General features: G+C 40.4%; 4 protein-coding genes across 5 annotated transcripts in view; 3 read left to right on the forward strand and 1 right to left on the reverse strand.

The window, feature by feature from the left end:
• LOC101742364 (CDK5 and ABL1 enzyme substrate 2) overlaps window positions 1-2,588 on the forward strand; it is a 55,484-nt gene extending 52,896 nt beyond the window's left edge. For both annotated transcript variants that reach the window (XR_009972989.1, XR_009972990.1), the window contains 3 exons: window positions 492-544; window positions 1,100-1,277; window positions 2,440-2,588. The gene's annotated coding sequence lies outside the window, so the exon portion shown is untranslated. The remainder of the gene's footprint in view (window positions 1-491; window positions 545-1,099; window positions 1,278-2,439) is intronic.
• A 1,027-nt stretch (window positions 2,589-3,615) lies between these two features.
• Window positions 3,616-14,152, forward strand: LOC119628472 (radial spoke head 10 homolog B). Its single transcript, XM_038010739.2, has 8 exons — window positions 3,616-4,088; window positions 10,110-10,171; window positions 10,279-10,428; window positions 10,515-10,745; window positions 12,155-12,268; window positions 12,357-13,329; window positions 13,406-13,630; window positions 13,825-14,152. Exons 1-8 carry the CDS (start codon window positions 3,755-3,757, stop codon window positions 14,091-14,093), a joined length of 2,358 nt encoding a protein of 785 aa, XP_037866667.1. The 5' UTR covers window positions 3,616-3,754; the 3' UTR covers window positions 14,094-14,152.
• Window positions 14,153-15,439: 1,287 nt separating this feature from the next.
• On the forward strand, window positions 15,440-19,871 carry LOC119628455 (uncharacterized). The gene is made up of 3 exons (XM_038010648.2): window positions 15,440-16,134; window positions 16,231-16,360; window positions 18,648-19,871. The coding sequence occupies exons 1-3, from the start codon at window positions 15,836-15,838 to the stop codon at window positions 18,852-18,854; spliced, it is 636 nt and encodes a 211-aa protein (XP_037866576.1). The 5' UTR covers window positions 15,440-15,835; the 3' UTR covers window positions 18,855-19,871.
• LOC101742074 (neuroguidin) lies at window positions 18,864-21,589 on the reverse strand. Its single transcript, XM_004930932.5, has 2 exons — window positions 21,249-21,589; window positions 18,864-20,916 (listed from the first exon to the last, which is right to left on the reverse strand). The coding sequence occupies exons 1-2, from the start codon at window positions 21,255-21,257 to the stop codon at window positions 20,032-20,034; spliced, it is 894 nt and encodes a 297-aa protein (XP_004930989.1). The 5' UTR covers window positions 21,258-21,589; the 3' UTR covers window positions 18,864-20,031.
• Between the last annotated feature and the right edge of the window lie 148 nt (window positions 21,590-21,737).

A 21,737-nucleotide genomic window follows, 5' to 3' on the forward strand; every position in this document is an offset into this window, starting at 1 on the left:
ATTTAATAATATTTAGTATGAATTATATTAAATAATAATTTTGTCATTTATGTTACTAAAAAATGAATGCTAATAACACTTTTTTTACGAGTGTACATGCGCGAAAGTTCACCCACCTGCGGCTATATTCAGACTCGCCGAGTTACGTCGGTCGTATTGTAATGAGCGATTTAGTGGGCAACTTCATTCTGTTAATTTTGTGTCACGGTGCGCGCGCATCGTGAAATTTCACTCTCATAAATTTTTCATAACGCGCCTAAAGAAGTATAACTTCAATAAACAGGATCTAATTGTGTAGTTATTCTTGTATTAGACATAATAAAACACCTACAACATACCTACATGCAGGTATTTCGTGGCACCGATATGGTTCAATGAAATTACAGCATTACTGTTCCCAATTGCGAAATATAAGTGGAATACCTAATTTCCAGAAACATGTCTTGTTACAGCTTGTGAGTTTTCTAACCATTCGCATTTCCAATTTGTAGTGTTCGGTGCAATTGAAGAGACGTGAGATTTGATAAAAATCATGACGGTCAAGGTAATAAATAATAATACATTTACGACTGTGTTGAATTAATAGATAGCTATAGAAAATATAATTAATATTTGGTACAAATCAAGGGATGTCAAAGAGTGTTGCTATGATCTTTACCATGTGTGCTAATTCATACAAAATGTATAGCGAGCGATGTTAAGATAAAATATATAGTATCTTCGCCGTGTGTCACGCCCTTTATTCGGAAATAATATCTACGCGACGCACGTTTTAGTTTCTTAACGGCCGTCTGGTGTAGTGGTAAGTGACATGGTCACTACATAAGGGGGTCGCGGGTTCAAATCCCGCCAAGGGAAGATATTTGTATGATTAATATAAATGTCTTTTCCAGGGTTATGGATGTATATTAATTATATGTATGTGTATAATAAAAATCTTATATTTATTTCCGTTATCTGGTACCTGTAACACAAGTTCTTTACGAACTTATTACGGGACCAGTTAACGTGGCGTGATTGTTAGTAAATATTTATTTATTTATAATTGTTGTAAAATTTACGACATATTTCGAATTTATACCTCTTTATTATTGTTCAGGTATTGGCACTTTGTTCCTTCCTGTGTCTCTTGCGGACATGTTGGGGAAAAGAAATTGCTGCGCAAAAATTCCAAAAACAAGAGCAACTTATGGAGCCTCTTGATTTTGTCTCCGACGATCTTAAACAAGAGGGCACAGTTTGGCGACTAGGGCGACCGTGGAATTTATGGACATGGGGTTAATTGAATATATCTTTTATTTATTTATTGCTTAGATGGGTGGACGAACTCACAGCTCACCTGGTGTTAAGTGGTTACTGGAGTCCATAGACATCTACAACGTAAATGCGCCACCCACCTTGAGATTTAAGTTGTAAGATTTCAGTATAGTTACAATGGCTGCCTCACCCATCAAACCGAAACGCATTACTGCTTCACGGCAGAAATGGACAGGGTGGCGGTACCTACCCGTGCGGACTCACAGGTCACAGGACAGGTCCTACCACCTTTACTTTGTATTAAAAAACATGATTTAAATACGTAAATGCTTGAGTGACCTAAAGGACCACCTGGTGTGAAGTTGTTACCAAAGCTCAAAGACATCACAACTTGAATAAACTCACTCACCTTGAGACATGAGGTCTAAGTCTCATTCGTATCATTTTACGTCTGACTTATCCTTAAAACAAGTTGAGCAGAGCCCTGTTTTTTTTTGCCATTATCATTGGTGATGTTCATGAGCGTCATGATGGCTACTCCCCGGTCATCGTTCTCGTCGAAACCGTTGCTTGCGACGAAGAGCTCGGCGAGTAAATTAACCCACAGACACAGCCCACTGAGTTTCTCGTGGTATCTTCTCAGTGGGTTTCCGATCGGGAGGTAGCTCGTCGTCAAGTTTGAGCCCCGTGAGCTAACCTACTAGTTCGATGAATCTAGAATAACCCCTCGAGGTTACTAGAATAGGTAGAAAAAAAAATGACTACTCTCCATCAGGTGTTCCGTATGATCGTATGCCTTCAATGGCAATAAAAAGGCGACTGTCCCACCTTTCAAACGGGAACACAAAACTGCTTCGCGGCGGAAATAGACAATCGCGGTACTAACACGGGTTTTAGTAGCGTTGTTGTGCTTACGCGCCACGCAAGTAATCTATATCTATACTAATATATAAATCTACACTGGTTTTTACGGATGTTCCGTTATAACTACTGAACCATGCATCCGATTGACTTTAAACTTAGTATCCATGTAGAAAATACATGTACTTAATGGATAGGCTAACATTTATGTCGTGTTGGACTTCCTAATAATAATGTTAATTTTAAATGCTCAGCGAAGCGACGAGTACGGCTAGTGTTTTATAATTCTAAGTTTGTATTTATTAATCCTTATCCCTTTAGGTCGTTTAATGTTAAACAAAGCCTTAGGACACTCTTCAGCCAATTTCGAGAGTGATTATAAAGGACGAGCTGTTCATCGTGACCGACCAAACGGCATATTGAAAAATAACCTTAAGTTCTTTTTAAAAATAAAACAATTCGATACATAAGTTTAAATTTATTTTTCTTATGTCAGCTATTTATCTGTCATTCTGGTTAGCCTGCCTTAAACAGCTTAATAGGTTGTCTAACTAGCAAAGTAAACGTAAATCAAATTCAAGCACATTTCGTTGATACTACCTATAATCGTTGAGTTCAACCTCGGTGCGCTTCCAGAGGTCTTTTAAGGCGTACCATTCGGCTTTAGCTTGAACTGCCCTCCGCAGAGTTTCCAGAGTGCTATGTGATTTTATTCAAACGATATTTGAAAAAGCTGCTCAGCTACATGCAGCGGCTTGGTTGCCCCATGATGTCCATGGGCGACAAAAATAATAAAAAAGGTAACGAGCCTTAGCATAAACACTGTTAGTGCAGTGTGCCTTAGTTTATAAGTGCACATTAATATGTTAATGCAATTTTCTCTATTAGCTTTATTATAATATCGTAAATATTCCAGCTCATCTTAAGAAACAATAGCTACCCTACCTTTCGATTCGGCGTGAAACAGGATGGATTATGATACCAGCCCAACATTAAGATTCCAAGAACTTTTGTTTCGTACAAATAGATAAACAATCGGGGTTAAATCGGATTCTGCTATTTTTTATATCAGACTTCAGATTATTTTCTTATTTAGGTTTTCATGCTAGAATCTGTGGCTAGTATTCTTTTTCTTCTTGCCACATTAAGAGGGGTCGGCGCAGAATATCCTCATATCATCCTGCACAGGGATTTGGCATGAGTTTTACGACCGGCCGTCAGTCTGACCTCACCCTCCTTTGGAATGCTATCGTTCTGTTCTCTAGTAGCCTGAAATTATTTAATAGCCTTTTACAATACCTACGGGAAGATATGGGTCGGTCCAGTTATAAGCCAGAAACCGCACGTCCGCAAAACTGTGACTGATCCAAGAGTAGATTTAAATAAATAATGAAACTTCTATTGACTAAAGAGCAGAAGGTTTGTGTATTTTAAAGGACTCTGAGAAATAGATAACCTTATTCCATAGACAATGACACTTAACCTGTAAGATCTCATTCTGAAAGACCTTGATAACTGTGTCAAATAATAGTTTTGGCAATTTAATGTTGTTAATTTGACTATTATATTCAATGAAACTTCAAATCACTTCGTAGTAGTATTCCCTCATCAGAAGCATTAATTACTTTAACGAAAAATGTACTACGTTGACTCGCAGCGAACGCTCACGCGAAGGGATAGCTCTTTGGTTTTTTCAAAAAAATCCGAACTCGATGAAGAATTTGATGTTAAATCCACTGCACGAGGACCATCAACTATTCGTCTTACGACTGACGACTCCGCCCATGCGTCTGTCGTTATCAGACCTAAGGGTTCAGTACAGAAAGAACTTGTTACGTTGATGTTTGAATCTATGTTAGATAGTATTGTAGAATCATGGCAAATTTTAACACCTCTTAAGCAAGATGAAAACCTTACAAAAGTTGAGAAAACACCAAGTGATCTCACTAGTAAAAAGAAAAAGACAATTGGTATGATTTAACTATCTGTTCTAATTCTAGCCAAGCTTGTTTTAGAATCTGATTTTGATAAGTATAGCAAAGTTCGCACAAAATTCATAATTATGAATTTAAAATGTTTCTGAACATCTAGTTAAAGAGATTTGTGGTGTCGTGGGACACCGGATATTATTATAAAAATATTAATTTTAAGTTCCATTTGAGGTATAAAGAAAATAAAATTGGAGGTTTCGCAACAACCCACGGTTATTCGGTAACGTGCGGACTTATTGTGGTACACTTCATTCACGGTCGTTTGCATAAGAGTTAGTGTATTGCCCAAACGAACGCGCTGAGATCGTGGTCTATGAATGAATATGTTATTTTTTGTATGTTATTACAAAGTTAAGTCGTACACTGTGTGCATTACTAATACAAATCTTACGTTTCGGACGTTTTTTCCCGGTTAGGGTACCCCTCCGCATCATCCCATAAAGAACATCGTTCCAATAAAAAACATTTCAATTTTTCATTTTATTATTTGTCATTCGGGCCTGGATGAGCTTGTCTCGTGTGTAATGTAGGTATGTATGGATGTATTTTTTTTTTTTTTTTTTTTTTTTTTTTTTTTTTTTTTTTTTTTTTTTTTTTTTTTTTTTTTTTTTTTTTTTATGATTGAAGGATTGCTGGTGGCCCGGAGGCCTTTCCAGTTTCACCAGGACAGGTGGGCGAGCAAAGGCTCAGCCAGGAGGGGTGGGATTTGCTAACAGCTACCCGAGCGCCTCCGAAGGAGACCTAACAGCTCAAGAGCAGCTGCTTCGCGAATGAATCTACTACCGGATCGGAATCGCGACCCGCTGAGAAGATCCGGCGAGAAACTCAGCGAGCTGATTCATGGGTTAGGTTGCACGGCGAACTCTTTGTCGAGTTCGACGAGTACGGTTACCGAGGTCCCTAAGCCTGCTCCTAGAGCTGAAGGCGTCTAGTGCGAAGGTTATTGGATCTGATGGATCCGTAAGGACGTGTCTAGGGCGTCGACGGTGACTGGCTCCTGCATGATCAGGATTCGGGGAGTAGTCAGCGGCGGCTACGATAAGGCGATTATCATGACGCATAGCCTTATCGAAGTACCGTTCCGACGCTGACTTCATGTATTTCTGTATAGATTCGAGGCCCAGGTCGTCGTGTAGGTCAACGTTCCTCACGAACCACGGAGCTCCGACGGCTAACCTGCAAAAGCGGGATTGTAGAGATTGAAGGGTGTCTATGTGCGTGCGGGCCGCGTGAGCGAACACCACACTCGCGTAAGTCATGACGGGCCTTATGCAAGTTTTGTAAAGTGTCACCTTGTTCCGAAGGGACATTTTACTCCGCTTACAAATCATGGGGTAGAGTCTACCGAGAATAAGCGCGGCACGGTCACGGACTGATTTTATATGCGGGCGGAATGTCATCGATGCATCCAGGGTAACGCCCAGGTACTTGACCTTCCTGGCCCAGGGTATGGATTGACTAAAGAGAGTAATCGGGGGTGTGAGATTCCTCCTCCTAATACGGGAGGAAATCCGTGTGGAGCTTCCCCTCTGAAAGAGCACCGCAGTACTTTTCGCTGGGTTGATGTCTATGCGCCATTTTCGGAACCACTGTCCTAGGGCTAGGGCTGCGCTCTGAAGCTTCTTCGCGATTAGGGACTTGTTTCTACTGGAATAGTAAACAGTCGTGTCGTCGGCGAATAAAGCTAAATGGGTCGGCGGCGACCGGGGAATATCGTTAACGAATAAGCTAAATAGGAGGGGTGAGAGGACAGAGCCTTGCGGGACTCCAGCTGTGAGAGGTCGTGGGGAGGAGCGGGTTCCCTCGACTCGATATCGAAAAGAGCGGTTCGACAAGAAGTCCCGTATGATGAGCACGAGACTATCCGGCACACCCATGTTGAATAGTTTGAAAATCAAACCGTTGTGCCAGACTTTGTCGAACGCTTTTGCGACGTCGAAGAAGAGAGCTCCCGTGTATAACGGTTTTGGTCGATTAAGCCCCACAAGAATGTGCTCCGTGAGGCGGTGCACCTGTTGAACGCATGAGTGATTTGTACGGAATCCGAATTGTTCATCGATGAGAATGCCCTTGGATGAGACGAAGTCTCTGAGGCGTTTGTAGAGCAGACGCTCATACAGTTTGCCTAGAGACATGAGGAGGCTAATCGGGCGGTAGCTCGTCGGATGATTTTTTGGTTTACCGGGTTTATGTATGCCGATAACGTCCGCTTCTTTCCACACCGCGGGAAAGATACAGTTCGCCATAGCGGCATTGAAAATAGATGCCAACATCACGATGAGTTGGACGGGTAGAAGTTTAATAACGCGATTGGATATACCGTCGGAACCGGGAGCCTTGCGAGGACGTAGGTCTTTGATCAAGTCTTTAACTTCCATCGGGGTGACGGGTGGTAACACATCAGAGGGTGGCAAGGAGGCTCTGCGTTCTACCTCACTGTCTACTAATTCTACATGCACAGGGTCCACGGATTGAGTGCTGGGCGTGCACTGGGTTTGCAATGTATCGGCCAGCAGCTCTGCTTTTTCGTCATCATCGAACGCCGTGAGTCGGCCTGAGGGGCCTACGAGGGGGGGCATAGTTACTACCGTATCCGATTTGAGAGTACGAGCTAAGCGGTAGTAAGACCTTTGGGAGGGCGCGAGTCCTTCTAAGAAATCAGACCATCTGGCATCTCGGACTTCGGCGATGCGAGACTTTACGTCGCGTTGTAGGGCACGCATTCGAATACGATTTTCCGCGGTAGGATACCTGTCGTAGGCGCGTATCGAGGCGTTCTTAGCTCTAAGGAGTTCCCTAATATCGTCGGACAATTTGAAGCGGTGAAGGAAGTCCTCCGCTACAACTTGTTTCGATGACCTATCTAATGTCGAGGTGATGTGTGACGTTAAGATGTCTATGGCTTCAGCGGTATCCTGAGGAGACGGGGTAGAGTCCGGGCTAAACGGTAGCGATGGTGGATCAGATTCAGCCAGGCTGATGCCCAGCGTGTGCCAATCCACCACAGTCCTCGTGACGGGAACGGAATCGGGAGCGCGACCGAGCTTCATAACGACGGGACGGTGGTCTGAATCTAACTCTGAAACTACTTCGATCGAGTGTAAGCGCAGAGTTACGTTTTTTAATAACGCTATGTCGAGTATATCCGGGCGATGCGCGATATTTAGCGGGTAGTGAGTCGGGATTAGCGGAGCGACGATATCGAAGGCGAGATTATCGACTAACGCGTCAAGCCGCCTGCCATTCGGGGTTGTGGTGTGTGAGTTCCACCTAATGTGTTTACAATTTAGGTCGCCCGCCAGAATGACAGAGCTCCCCATGCCGAGCAGCGCCTCGATATCACTGCTTAGAACGATCTTATCCGGTGGAAGATAAACGGACGCGATAACGATCGGCGCGTGTCCCGTCAGTGAGATTCGGCACACTGATGCTTCGATATTAGCGAGCGCGGGAGGATCGAGTGGGACGCAATGCAGGGCTCTTCTATAGTAAATGACGGTACCACCACCACGAGCAGAGAGCCTGTCGTTCCTGACCATGTTATAGTTCGCGATTTTAGGGTCACGGCGCGCGGGCTTAAGTAGGGTCTCCTGCACTAAAAAGATATCAATTTGATGGTCACGCAAAAAGTCAGAAACCTGATCACGCTGATTTGCGAGACCGTAAGCGTTAAAAAATCCTATCGTTACGGATAGGGGCTTTATTCTACTTATATACGCCATTGATTACCGGCGGAGTGAGGGGAGGACGTACGTATTTAATGACGCGTATACGTCGGCGTATTCTTGCACAACGGCGATAAAGTGTTGTGCAGTGGAGGCAGAGCGAATGGCGTCGCCCAAAGCGTTAACGCGCTCAAAGTTGATCGACTGAAAGAAGTCGATCGCTAAAGCGAGATTGTCGGACGCGGTCGGAGGGCAAGTCGCGGGAGAGGGACGAGTCGCGGGGGCGGGACGAATCGCGGAGGAGGGAGTTGTAGCCGTGTTCATGTACGGCAGCGGTTTCGCCCAGGCCGAGACACTGGGCACCGGCGCCGGAACGAACGCTGGCTTAGCCTGCGACACAGAGGGTGCCGAGGCTTTGATGTCTGGGCCGGAAGCTCGGAGGCGGTTTTGGCGGGCGACGCGGCGATTTATTTTCGGGGCTCGGGGGCATCCGCGGTAATTTGCGGGGTGACCCTGTGTTCGACACAGGACGCAGCTAGGCGGTTCTGTCGCGGTTTTTTGATCGCGAGTGCATAGGGCCGTGGCGTGATCGCCTAAGCACTTGACGCATCGGGGGCGCGCGTGACAGTTACGGGAAGAATGCCCGTATAATTGGCAGTTATGGCACTGGCTAGGTGTGCCTTTCTTGTGTGGGGTTTCGACTGCGATTCCGGAAAGGCTACAGACCGTTCGGATGTTGAATATTTGCTTACCCTCGGGGGTAGGCTGGAGGGCGACGAGAACCATATTATATGGCTCCCTTCCGCGGCCTGTGTGCATGCGGTGTACGGAGTTAACCGGTAGGCCTTGTTCGAGAAGGTCGGCCTTGACGAGCTCGGCATCCAACTCTTTAGGGATGCCACGTATAACGGCACGGAGTTCGCGCTCCTCCTGGAGCGTATATGTGTGGAAACTTATACGCTCCTTACGGAGGTAAGAAGAGAGGGCCCTATGGTCGTCGGATGTTCGAACCTTAATTTGAATGCCGTTCGCGAGGTTACGGGCATTCGTAAAATTTATATTTTGGGCCTTAAGGGCCAGGGAAACTCGTTCCCAAGCTGCCTTCTCTTGAAGGATTACCGGGGGAGGGGTCTGGGCTTTATTTTGTGCCACCGGACGCGGCGACGGAGTGGCACGGGCTGGAGGCGCAACGGGAGTCTGAGGGCGGGGGCGCGACGCGTTCGCGGCTTTGCTAATTTTAGCGGCCGCGGGAGCTCGAGACTCCGCGGCACGCTTCTTACCCTTTTGCACCAGGGTGAATCCATCCGTCGATGAGGCGGGAGCGAGGTCGACCTCCATCTCCGAGTCAGAGTCGGAGGACGAGGAGGCGGGCGCAGGTGACCTACGAGTAGGTGTTTTGGACGGCGCGACGGAGGCCGCGGATGATCGCGCTGCTGGAACGGTGACCACGGCGGACGACGCAGCAGTTTTACTCGCCAGTATAGGCGACGCGGGAACGGCAGGCACGACGGAGGCTGCGGTGCTCGATGCAGAAGCTTTGCACGCAGGTACAGGCGACGCAGGAGCAGCGAGCTCGGTGGAGACCACGAGAGGGCTCGCAGTGTGATCGGCCTTGAAGGCCTGAAACTCGGAGGTGAGCTTTGGGTAGCGAAGCCGGAGAAATTCCGCAAATACAGCGTCCATGATGTCTACGTGCCCAGGTGGGGCTACCCTGGGTCTTAGAAAACACTCGCCTTGCGGCGAGGCCCCAACTTCTCGGACCTGAGCGGTTCTATTGAACACAGGTGGCGATGCGGCACGATTACTGCAGGACAAAGAAAAATCACAACAAAACGGAAATAACAAAAAGAAACAAAACAATTAAACACTTCCAGGAAGACAGTTTGTCGGCAGATGTACCACGAACACAGAAATAACAAAAGGAAACAAAACAAATAAAAACTTCCAGGAAGAGCACTTAGTCGGCAGATGTACCACGAACACAGGCCGCGCGAACAATGGCCGGGCTAACAAAAGCCGGGCGAACAAAGGCCGGGCGATCGAGTGGTCGATGAGCACGTCCGCGCGTGACGGGTGCCTCTATCGGAATGTGATGTATTTTTTCGGCACATGTAACACAGGAGACATTTCGGGTTTGAGGCGGTACCTACGCGTGGAACATTTAACGTTTTTAACATTTGTTTTTATATTAAGTTGAAGAAGTATATAATTTATTTTATTTTCATCTTTTATCTTCCATACGATGCAAGAAAAGGTGTTTGGGCATTAGTTTTGTTTGCATTTCTTTTAACTATAAATTAAGCAAATCGAATTAAAACAAAACGTTTAATTTTAGCTAAAACTTCGAAAACTAAAAAAAGCCGTTCTAAAATGGAATTTAATGATTTTAGTAATCAGGTTCGTAGTCTTTTAAATAGTTTTACGTGTATATTATTTATCAATAATGGATAATACTTAGTTAACTAATGATAAACAAGATCTACAATATCTAAAAATCATTTCAGAATAATCCCTCAAATCAGGTTTGGTGGAATGGTCCCGATGAAAGAGTTGTCATAAAGTTTAAGAATGGAAATGTATATGAGGGAAACATCTCCATGAAGTGTATGCACGGAGAAGGTCGTTTTCAGTGGGCAGACGGAACAATTTACTTGGTTGGAGCAGAAGATTAATAAACATATACTTATTTAAGATATAGCCAAAAAAATGATGTATACAGGTTCAATGATTGTTTTTGTAGGGCCACTTCAAAGATAACGAAATAAATGGGAAAGGTTTGATAAAATGGAAAGATGACACGTGGTATGAAGGAGATTTTAGTGACAATCTTCGTCACGGCAAAGGCCTTTATGTCGATTCGCGCCGTCAACGTTGTTTCTTGGGCGATTGGCACTGTGGAACTAAGCATGGAAGAGGCGTTATGAATTATTCGGAAACATTTAAAAATTCATATGACGGACAATGGAATCACGTAATATGGCTAAGAGTTCAAATATGAAAATGCCGTTTTAAATTTACAAATATTAGCTTTTAGAATTCATTATTATATTTATGTACATGTTTGTTTTATGATAGAACTTTTTTTATTGCTTAGATGGGTGGACGAGCTCACAACCCACCTGATATTAAGTGGTTACTGGAGCCCATAGACATCTACAACGTAAATGCGCCACCCACCTTGAGATATAAGTTCTAAGGTCTCAATATAGTTACAACGGCTGCCCCACCCTTTAAACCGAAACGCATTACTGCTTTACGGCAGAAATAGGCGGGGCGGTGGTAACTACCCGTGCGGACTCACAAGGGGTCCTACCACCAGTAAGAACTTTTGGGATGGTGATACAAAAGTGGTGTGATTACGGAACTTTGTGCTTCTTTTTCAAAAAAGCCCTTGGAGAACGTCCTATTTACCGGATCTTATAATAACGTAGATTGCACAGTAGAGTTTACCACCAACAGATACAATTTTCTATATCTTTAGCTAGAAAAGAATTGGTTATAATACCACAAAACGGTTAAGTTGGTGAAAAAATCGTGATGTGTACCCGTGACTCCCAGTTTTGATACGGACTCTTCGAGCTTTCCTATTAATTATATTTTGACATAATCTACAGTTGCAAGTGCGCGAAAAATATTCCAGGCACTCTAACACCAGGCTGTTGTAGGTAGATATAAATCGATTAAGATGATAATATGACTTCACTCTCTCTATGTTATTTATTATTCCAAAGAATGAAACTCAAAAAAAATCCTTTCATACAAAAACTTGAAATAATGACTTTTTTATTATCATTTAAATGTCATTCTCTCTGGTATTTTGTAAGGCCGCGTGGTTTTGGCTGGATCCCTTAAGGTGAGTGGTAGTAGTCTCTCTGTTATATCTCCGGTAACCACTTAACACCAAAAGGGACAATAAAAGGTTCGATGCATTCAATAACGGCTACCCTAGACATCAGACTCGAATGCTTAATCACTTGGAGGTATAAACAGACAGGATTCTGGTACAAAACCCTTAACTTATTATTTATACGGATTGTTCGAAAACAGACAGCATAAAATTTTAGACGTATATAAAGTTATGGTATATTGTGTATAGTATATGTCTTGTGCTCTAGATATATTAGTAAGTAGTTGCAACGGTGGCTCGAAAACCTCCTTAAGCTTCAATATTTGAAATCTAACTGCCTTCTAATACAATTTTAACGAAGAAGTCAAGCTGCATTCTGAATTCGGCAGAAATTTCAATTGCATTAAGGTTACAATCACTCTGTCATGTCAAAGTTTAACAAATACAGAAAAGTGTAAGCTAAGCTAAGTAAATAAGGTTTTTCAATATTTTTATTTAATTAACATTTATGTCTCTTTTATTAATAAATGTAGAACGTGCGTCATGGATTTGGATCTCGAGAGTACTCTACGACAAGCGGTTATAAAGGAGAATGGGACAGATATCTTCGAGAAGGAAAAGGACTAATGATCTGGCCAAATCACGATGTAAATTAATAATATTAAGTAAATTTAATACATTATCGCAAACATTAACTTTGTATTTAGGTTCCTAATTCTAAATTGTTTAAATTAGTTTTATAGTGGTGAATGGAAAAATGGAACCATGTCTGGCTATGGTATTTACATTTGGGATGCCTATAATAATAATTCTTTATCTTTACCATCCATAAATATATACCGAGGCTTCTGGGTTAAGGGGCAGCGTAATGGCTACGGTATTTTGAATTTGGGGCTTGGCGCAAGTTCACACTACAGAGGAGAATTTCAAAATAACAAGAAGAACGGAACAGGAAAGTTTGTGACCAACAATGGCCTTGTTCTGCAGCATAAAACACTTTTTCTTAACGATAATTTAAGTGATATGGCGCCCGAGGAAGATTGTTGCGAATTGTTGCAACAAGAAAAACATTGTCAGGAAGTCGAACCTTTTTTATTCGATATATGTGCTGATCACACTATCGGACTTGCATACCATGTAGAAGAAGCTATAAAAAATATTGATAAAGGAATGGAAGACAGGAGTAAAATAATTAATGATTACTTGGAGAGTAACATGTCACAATACCGTAATGAGCTAAGGAGAAATACAATGCCTTACGACAATACTTACCCGTTCAGTATAGAAGACTTCATAGATTTTGAAGTAGATTCTCTACAAAAGTCACTTCGGTGTTATGAAACTGAGTTAAAAGTGATTTATTACAAGTATGCTACAATTTTCAATAAAGAGGAGATTAATTTCACACCGGTTTTAATACGATTTGGCTTGTGGCAATTATTTTTCGATTGCAATGTACACGAGAAGGGCCTAACACTTGTCGAAATCGATAAAATTTTCCACAAAAATCCTCAATGGTTAGCGAGAACACCACATAATCCTTTTGAAGAAATATATTTTTGGCAATTTCTACACAGTATATTATCTGTGGCCACTAAATTGTATGCATTGAAAGAGCTTCCTAAAACAAAACCAGACACGCTTCTGTCGACTGCGTTAAGACAGTTTATAGAAAAGGATGTTTGGCCAAATGTTGGTAGATGCAAAGGTCTGTCAGAGTAATCATCAAATATCAATCTTCATAATATCATCACATTATTTTTAAACAATTAATTTCATTACAGGAAGGCTCTCAAATGCATATATCAATTACATTCCTCTAAAAGGATCTTACGAATTATACAAAGCAATTGGCGAACCACATACTATCAGGAATTTTTTATGTGCTATTCGACGAAGCATGCACATTTTAGACGACAGTGAAATAAAGATTATTGAAACATCAAACGAGACTATACCAACTGGTCGAAACGTTTTTCTTTTCAGCGATGAAATTACATTTGTTACTGGTAAACCTTATAAATTAATTAACCAGTAAATATAAAATACGAATGATAAAGTATATTTTTTTTGTAGTTCAACAAAAAATTTTTACTTCTCAAAGCTCACAGTTTTAACGTAGCTTAGGTTTTAGTTTAATACTAAACTTGTCAGCAGTGTGTGTTGTGTTGGTGTGTGTGTAACGTGAACATATTTTTTTCAGATTATCATAATTTTGAAACAAATGAAGAAAAAGTCCTCTTGTGGGAAAGCAATGAGTTCAAATTGCTTAATTTTGCTCAATTATCAAGTAAATCGATTTTAAACATTTTTTCTAAAATTTTCCCCAATCTCTATGATAAAAACACGAATAAAATAATAAATTTAGACATTCATATGACCTTTTTTGAATTCTTTGAAGTTATTATATCTTGCGCCGAGGAAAGTGTTGCGCAAAATGTGATGGACGCAGAATTTTATACTGCCAATTAATTTAGGTTGTAGTGAGTTAACTATTTTAAAAACAATCGAATAAAATTGTTCTACATTGAGTCGTTGTTATTTCTAAGTGCAATAGGACTTTGTGTGACTTGTCGTACCTGTATTTGTGTATACCTAGTAAATACTAATTTTTAGCACTATGAGAAATGGACTGACTGTGCAAAGGCCATTCCTTTTTGGCTTGGTAGTTTGACAAGTATACCTGAGGGTAAGCACATCCACATAGTATGCATAGATTATACACTTAATATATTATGGATGAACTCCGCTCCTGTCACGTGCTGTACAATAGAGAAAAGAAGATAAAGGAATCATCTCGAACAATTCCTTAGAGCATTCCTCACGGATATACTGTATAAAACACATACTGAACCGAAGTCCTCCTTGGACCCAGAGGATTCAAGCAATGCTTTAAAATGGCACCATTTTGATTTTCCTTTTATTGGACTTAATGGCCCAGGATCCATTCGGCCTTAAATGGTAACCGGACATATAGATTAAGTAAATGCCACCATACACCTTGACACCTAAAAACTGATCTATATTTCAAACCGGAACGTCGACGTTCTAGATGCTGCCTGTCCCAAAGTAGAAAAGTATAATGATAAAAAACTACTTCCATTCGTAGTAGAAGTTCAGTCATATTCTTTTTTTATTTATTGCTTAGATGGGTGGATGAGCTCACAGCCCACCTGGTGTTAAGTGGTTACTGGAGCCCATAGAAATTTATAACGTAAATGCGCCACCCACCTTGAGATATAAGTATAGTTACAACGGCTGCCCTACCCTTCATACCGAAACGCATTACTGCTTCACGGCAGAAACGGGCAGGGTGGTGGTACCTATCCGCGCGGACTCACAAGAGGTCCTACCAACAGTAAGATCTTAAGATTGAGGCTGCAACGAACCAGAATCCTAAGTAGTTCTGTAGTATGTGTTCTAATCTATAACACTGCTACATCTACTGCTGAAATTTGAACACCACGGTTCAAAGTATTTGTTCGATAGATTTATATATTATAGTCTTTTCTGCGTTACATTAGCTTAGGTAACCATCTAAGTGATAAGTCTAACATAATGTTAACATAATGTTAGACATCCTAGTCTTTTTCATTGTCTACAAACGCTATATTAAAAATAGAACATGGTACTTTATTTCTTCTTCTTCATCTCAAACGTTTCTTATGCATGTAGTAGAGGGGACAGACTTGACGCGTTTTACGATGCCCCTCCCACTGTATGGAAAAATTATTTACACCTACATAAATCGGTATGTATTTGACAATAACCCTTTTTAAACCCATAAAGACAACTTTATGAAAAAATAAATTTTTTGACATCACCGTCAAAAACTTTGGCAGCGATTTGTAAAAAATTATTTTGAATTCGATTCAAATTTGATAACCGACATAGATAATACATAAATGTAACCGATTTATTTAGGATTTAGCACTGAAGATACTATTATAGGTCTATGGGATTTAGGCGGTAATGCGCATAGGGAGTTCATAATCATAAGGGTTAGATTATCCACTAATACATAGCAGCGAACGGACAGAAGTCACGATCTCTAAATCGTGCTGTCTGTAGACACCCTAAGGATAAATATTAAGTATGTTTATTATCTATGCTTAGGAAATCGAAAGGAAAGTTTGAGAGCTCCGAATTTTAAAATTCAATTTCTACAACGAAAATAATAACAATTGTTAGCACACGAATTCACTTTTCACAAAATGAGAACTAAAAATCCAATGGCAAAAAAGCCTCAGCAAATATTGTTTTCAAAAAATATATACAGCTCTTCAGTGAAAGTCGCAAACTGGGACTATGCGACCCACGCAGAAAAAAAGGATAATTACGTTTATAGAGATAAATTGAGTAACCACTTGAGTACATATGTACGTTGGGGAGATGATGATCAAGGAGTTAAGACCACAGAAACTCGTTATATGCTGGCACAAATTAGCACTAAAACTGATCCGTTATATTTCTTTAGACCTCTGGTTAACTTTACTTCCTATCCATGCACAGAGTGAGTACCTACCTACATTACCGTTTCATAATAACAGAATTACTAAAAAAATTCTAAAGAAATTAAAAAAATTATAATACCTTAACGTATTTACAGTACACCCGGTCGAAATAAATTGATGAAGTGTGCCAATTTGCCACAACTGCCGACGGATTTCGGAGTTATGGACTATGTCAGCACACAAAAGAACGACTATAGGAATCCATTCCCATCCGTAATAAAGCCGGTAAGCATTAAATTCAACGAATAAATTAGGAGTGAAAGCGACTACCAGCACTCTAGCGTGCTGCTTAGGAGTGACATCATAAGAACGACCGGTCGGTGGAGTATCGAGTTTCAACCCGACAGGCTGGTTCCGACCAAGCGGGGTATCCCGGGACATCAACAGCGGCGAGTCCTACCGAGACGTCCGTCATTCTAGAGCTTTCGTTTCGCCTCGTAGGATCTATCGACCGGGCGTCATAGGGGTGAGCCGTACGTCTGGTTGCAGTGTTGATCACGACAAACCCCCTTACCCCGCCCATGTTCTGATTTCGAGGGAATAAATATAAATATAAATAAATATTTACTAAAAGTCACGCCACGTTAACTGGTCCCGTGATAAGTTCGTAAAGAACTTGTGTTACAGGTGCCAGATAACGGAAATAAATGTAAGATTTTTATTATACACATACACATATTTAATATACATCCATAACCCTGGAAAAGACATTTATATTTATCATAGAAATATCTTCAAACCGAAACGCATTACTGCTTCACGGCAGAAATAGGCGGGGCGGTGGTACCTACCCGTGCGGACTCACAAGAGGTCCTACCACCAGTAATTACGCAAATTATAATTTTGCGGGTTTCATTTTTATTACACGATGTTATTCCTTCACCGTGGAAGTCAATCGTGAACATTTGTTGAGTACGTATTTCATTAGAAAAATTGGTACCCGCCTGCGGGATTCGAACACCGGTGCATCGCTTCAACACGAATGCACCGGACGTTTTATCCGTTAGGCCACGACGACTTCAAAATTATTCGAGATGATCCCTCATCTCCTTTTTCCATCACACCTCCCGCCTTCGGAGCAGAGCTCATCCATATTATCTGGAACCGCTGCGTTCATCGACAGTGCGTTTCCAAAAATCTTCTTTGCCAGGTACCATACGGCTTTGGAATGAACTCCCCTCTACCTGTTTCCCGAGCGCTATGATATGTTCTTCTTCAAATGAGGCTTGCAGAGAGTACTTAATGGTAGGCAGCGGATTGGTTCTGTCCCTGGCATTGCTGACGTCCATGAGCGACGGTAACCACTTACCATCAGGTAGGCCGTATGATCGTCTTCCTACAAAAGCAATAAAAAAAGTCACGTCATCAGAGTGAGTGACAGTGATGGTAAACTGCAAACTCGGTGGACGGGACTAGGGCACAGTAGTGTACACGTATACGGTTCGCTGCGTATGGTAGGGGCAGCGTTATACCATCATAAAAATGGGTACAAGCGACTTATCCTTGCCAAGCTTCGTATCTACTAGAGATGAGTTGCGACAAACGATGTTCACCGTCTGTGAAAGCATCACTTGGCAAAAACGTGCGCTAGGACTCAAGAAACAGCTTTCTCTCATCGCTTCAACCCGTTGCTGTCTAAATGACAAAAAAGGGATTTATGATAGACCCCCCCCATACGTAGGCATGGAGATTGGCGTGGAAGAATATGTAATTACAGTTTTAAAACAGACCAAACAAGTGTTGTGCTCCCCAAGCCACGCTGGTTCTGACCCAGCCGTGTATCCCGGGGCATGAGGTGACAGTACGGACTTAGCGGGCTTCGCAGGCTGCCGGACTTCTCTGCCAGATTCAATAGACGCGGCCAACTTTTACGAAACTGAAATCTTTGTTTAAAGTGGCTATCCCCTCTGATGACGAATAGTCAGGGTAGCTATCAATACCAGGCGCATAGCCGAGCCGTTATCTACTTCCTTTGATGTATTGATTTTGTGTTAAATAAAGGCAATGGTGGCTGTGTAGAACACGTAGAGACTAAGCATTTATACAATGCTTCACATGTCCTTACGGATCCATCAGATCCAATAACTCTTGCATTAGATTCCTTCAGCTCGAACACTAGGAGAAGGCTGAGGAACCCCGGTAACCGTACTCGTCGAACTCGACAAAGAGATCGACGTGTCACCTAACCCATGCATCAGCTCGCTGAGTTTCTCGCCGGATCTTCTCAGCGGGTCGCGATTCTGATCCGGTAGTAGATTCATTCGCGAAGCAGTTGCTCTTAAGTTGTTAGGTCTCCTTCGTTGGCGCTCGGGCAGCTGTTAGCAAATCCCACCCCTCCTGGCTGAGCCTTTGCTCGCCCACCTGTCCTGGTGAAACTAGAAAGGCCTCCGGGCCACCAGTACGGTAATACTTCAATCATAAAAAAAAAACATTAATTTATTAACTCATGAGAAAGAAGATAAGACGGTTTCCGAGTGGCAGTAGCTACATAATAATAATTTTTTTATTACAGTTGACCATGGGTTCGCCAAAATGGCTCCTCAATCGTGTTATTCGATCCCATTTAACACAAAATGGGGGAACGGCTCCACCACCCGGAGACTATCAGTGTCTCGACACTCACACTCCCATAGATCATATACGGAAAATGAAACTATTCAGATACCAATCTTTCAACCCTGCTACGTGCGTTCAGGACTTTCCAACTATTCAAAACTGAAAGTAATGGTTACGAATGACAAAATTATTTTATTAAAAATCAAAACATGCAGATCATTACAGAATAACGCAACAAATAAACAAAAATTAACAAAACCACTTTTAAAAATTAAATAAATTTAGTTTTTCAATACCATACAACAACTTAAGTATACATTTGTATTAGGTATCAATGTAATTAAATGCTTCTGCTTAACATCCAAAAAAGGATAACATGATAAAGATTTAATTGTATTTTTCATAAAAATTTACCTTTTTGAGAGACTTCTAAATAGATATATCCTTTTTCGTTTGCTTGGCATTTGCTAATGCAATCTAATGTATCAACTGTGTGCAGCAGCATTTGTATTTTTTTGTCTATGGGCTTCAGGACTGCTTAACATCAGGTTGTGAACCTGTCTGCCTATTTACTGCTATATAAAAAGAATAATAATCTAAATAGTGAAAGTAACTACAACACAATAAATACATTAATGAAAATTACAATCTCAACCCATTTAGATTTTGGTACTACCCTGTTTTCTATACAGATACATATTACTTTCTTAATATACTTATGTATAACTATTATTTATTATTGATGGCCGGAGATCATAAACGAAAATATGAAATATTGTTATCATTGTTTTTTCACAAGATTTAAATAAGGTAATAAGGTAAAATTAATATAACAACTAAAATTATATAAGAAAATATATAACGTATTGTTAACTAAATATACCATTATTAGTCTTTTATATTTTTTATAAATTTATTTGTCATTAGTCTAATTACTACTAACTGAAAGAACTACTGAAGAAAGTTACAATAATTGAATTGAAATTAATCAAAAAGATTTAAGGTTTTTCCAAATTTTTGTACACTATCTGTTTTAAGTTTGATCAATTTTTCTGTTTATAAAACACAATTGAAAATTTATATTGACTTAACAATAGTACAACTTGATAAACAATGTCAGTACATTGTTTTTACAAATACCAAAACTTAAATGGAATAAATTAGCATGGTGTCATTGTCATTTAATTTTTTTACATATTCATTACATGCGTGTAGTCATATTTGTTTACCTTGTACTTTTAAATGGGCATATTAATTTCATTGACAATATCTTATTTTCCGAACACAACTTATTTACTTTGCAGTCTGGACTCCTGTCAGTCACTGTTTAGGGTATGAATTCAATGTATACGCCTTCTCTTGAATCCTTTTCCTTTTTTAGATTTCATTTTGTGTTTTCGAGCTACTCTTTGACTACTTGTGCCTGTTATCTCATCAGCCAACATCCCTACTGTGGTTACTTTTTTTCTCCTATTTTTTTCAGCTTTTGTTACAGGTAATCTTGTGAGATAATTTTCTTCATATTCAGTTTTTTCCTGTTCATATTTGGATATGGATTGTTTAATATGATTCCCGGAGCTGACTTCTAATGGTGCTTCTGAATATTCTTCTCGAAGTTCCCTCATAACACTGGAATTGAGAAATTGTTTCTTCGATTTCTCTTTAATTTTTTTATCTGCTTCAGTTCTTGAGACTTCATCAAAATGTACTGCAGCTAATTTTGGAGGCACATAAATATTAGATTTTACTTTTTCTTTTTTGCCTTCTACATCAGAGGTTTCACTTGACTCTTCTTCTGAATTATCAATCTTACTTACTAAGTTATTAGGATTAGCACGGTAGGTTTGTGGGTCATCTTCTGATACAGCTCCAACAACTGCACTTTTGACAAGCTTATCAATTTGGTACTTTAATTTAGAATCAATTGGACGAATCTTTTCAAGTACTGTTCTTATTTCAATGAGCCTATCAATGGAAGGATCAGATTCAATTCTTTCACCAGAGCACTTCCTTAATACTATATAGGTCAAATTGATCAAGTAACTAAGAAGCATTTGGTATTTCATTTCCAAAAAGCTAAGGCCTTTGTCTGTTGAAAGTTCTCCATTCTTCACACGGACAAGCATGTTATCGACTAACTGAGATACTTGTTGTACATTTACATTCATTTCTTTTAATAATTTCATTGCTTGAGGGATGTTTGGTTGTTCTGTTTCTTCGCAGGCCTATAATAAAAATTACATTTATTTAAATTTTAAATGTGCTATTTTAGCAACATATACATAATATATATTATTATGACGCAAACTGTACTCATGAAGATGACAGTTGGCTTGTATAGCGAGGTACGTTTGGAACAAGTTCAATCCAAAGGTAGATGTAGATTTAGTAATTTATCTACTCTACTCAGTTTTTAAGCTTATTTTATTATTTTACTCCCTGTTAAGTGTCTTTGGAGCTTCGTATGCTCGAATGATGAGCGAGTGATTCTGAATAAATTAAAAGAATGTGTGATTATGCCAAGCATGAAAAATATTATTAAAATAAAAAATCAAACCTGGACCATGTTGATCAAGATTGTGCTTCTATAGTTAATAATACTTATGGGATAAAACTTTTGAAATTAACAGGTGAAATTTCGGTAAAGTTCTAACTGCTAAACTCGGATGTATGTTATTTTTGGATTCATATCTTTCATGTCACTTCGAAATGAAAGTATTGGCAAAGTTATTACAAATTATAATTTAAGTTATGTATTTATAAAGAAGTTTAAAACTAAAGGTAGCATTTAACAACTTGAATTCACTTCACACTTCAGATCATTAGCTGACTTTTCCCTAGATAATTGATGTACTTTGTTAGGTTATGTAGGTAGGTTCAGTAGGTTGAGTAGTAGTAGTTTTATTTATCCAAATGGAAAGGCAAAGGTAACACACCATACAGCCTAATCTTTTATATATATATATACAGTCAAACCTGGGTAAGCGAGAACTGGATAAGTGAGAAAACTCTATAAGTGAGAGTAATAGCCAGGACCCGTCATTTT

Source organism: Bombyx mori, chromosome 4 (genome assembly GCF_030269925.1).
Source record: "Bombyx mori chromosome 4, ASM3026992v2".
Taxonomy (NCBI): Eukaryota; Metazoa; Arthropoda; class Insecta; order Lepidoptera; family Bombycidae; genus Bombyx; species Bombyx mori.

Excerpts from the sequence above, each read along its gene's own strand:
- LOC119628455 (XM_038010648.2), top strand. The coding sequence starts at position 15,836 with ATGAGAACTAAAAATCCAATGGCAAAAAAGCCTCAGCAAATATTGTTT. Across the intron at positions 16,135-16,230 it reads ACTTCCTATCCATGCACAGA|TACACCCGGTCGAAATAAAT; the intron begins GTGAGTACCTAC and ends ACGTATTTACAG. Across the intron at positions 16,361-18,647 it reads TCCCATCCGTAATAAAGCCG|TTGACCATGGGTTCGCCAAA; the intron begins GTAAGCATTAAA and ends TTTTTATTACAG.
- LOC119628472 (XM_038010739.2), top strand. The coding sequence starts at position 3,755 with ATGTACTACGTTGACTCGCAGCGAACGCTCACGCGAAGGGATAGCTCT. Across the intron at positions 10,429-10,514 it reads CAGACGGAACAATTTACTTG|GGCCACTTCAAAGATAACGA; the intron begins GTTGGAGCAGAA and ends TTGTTTTTGTAG. Across the intron at positions 13,330-13,405 it reads AAATGTTGGTAGATGCAAAG|GAAGGCTCTCAAATGCATAT; the intron begins GTCTGTCAGAGT and ends ATTTCATTACAG.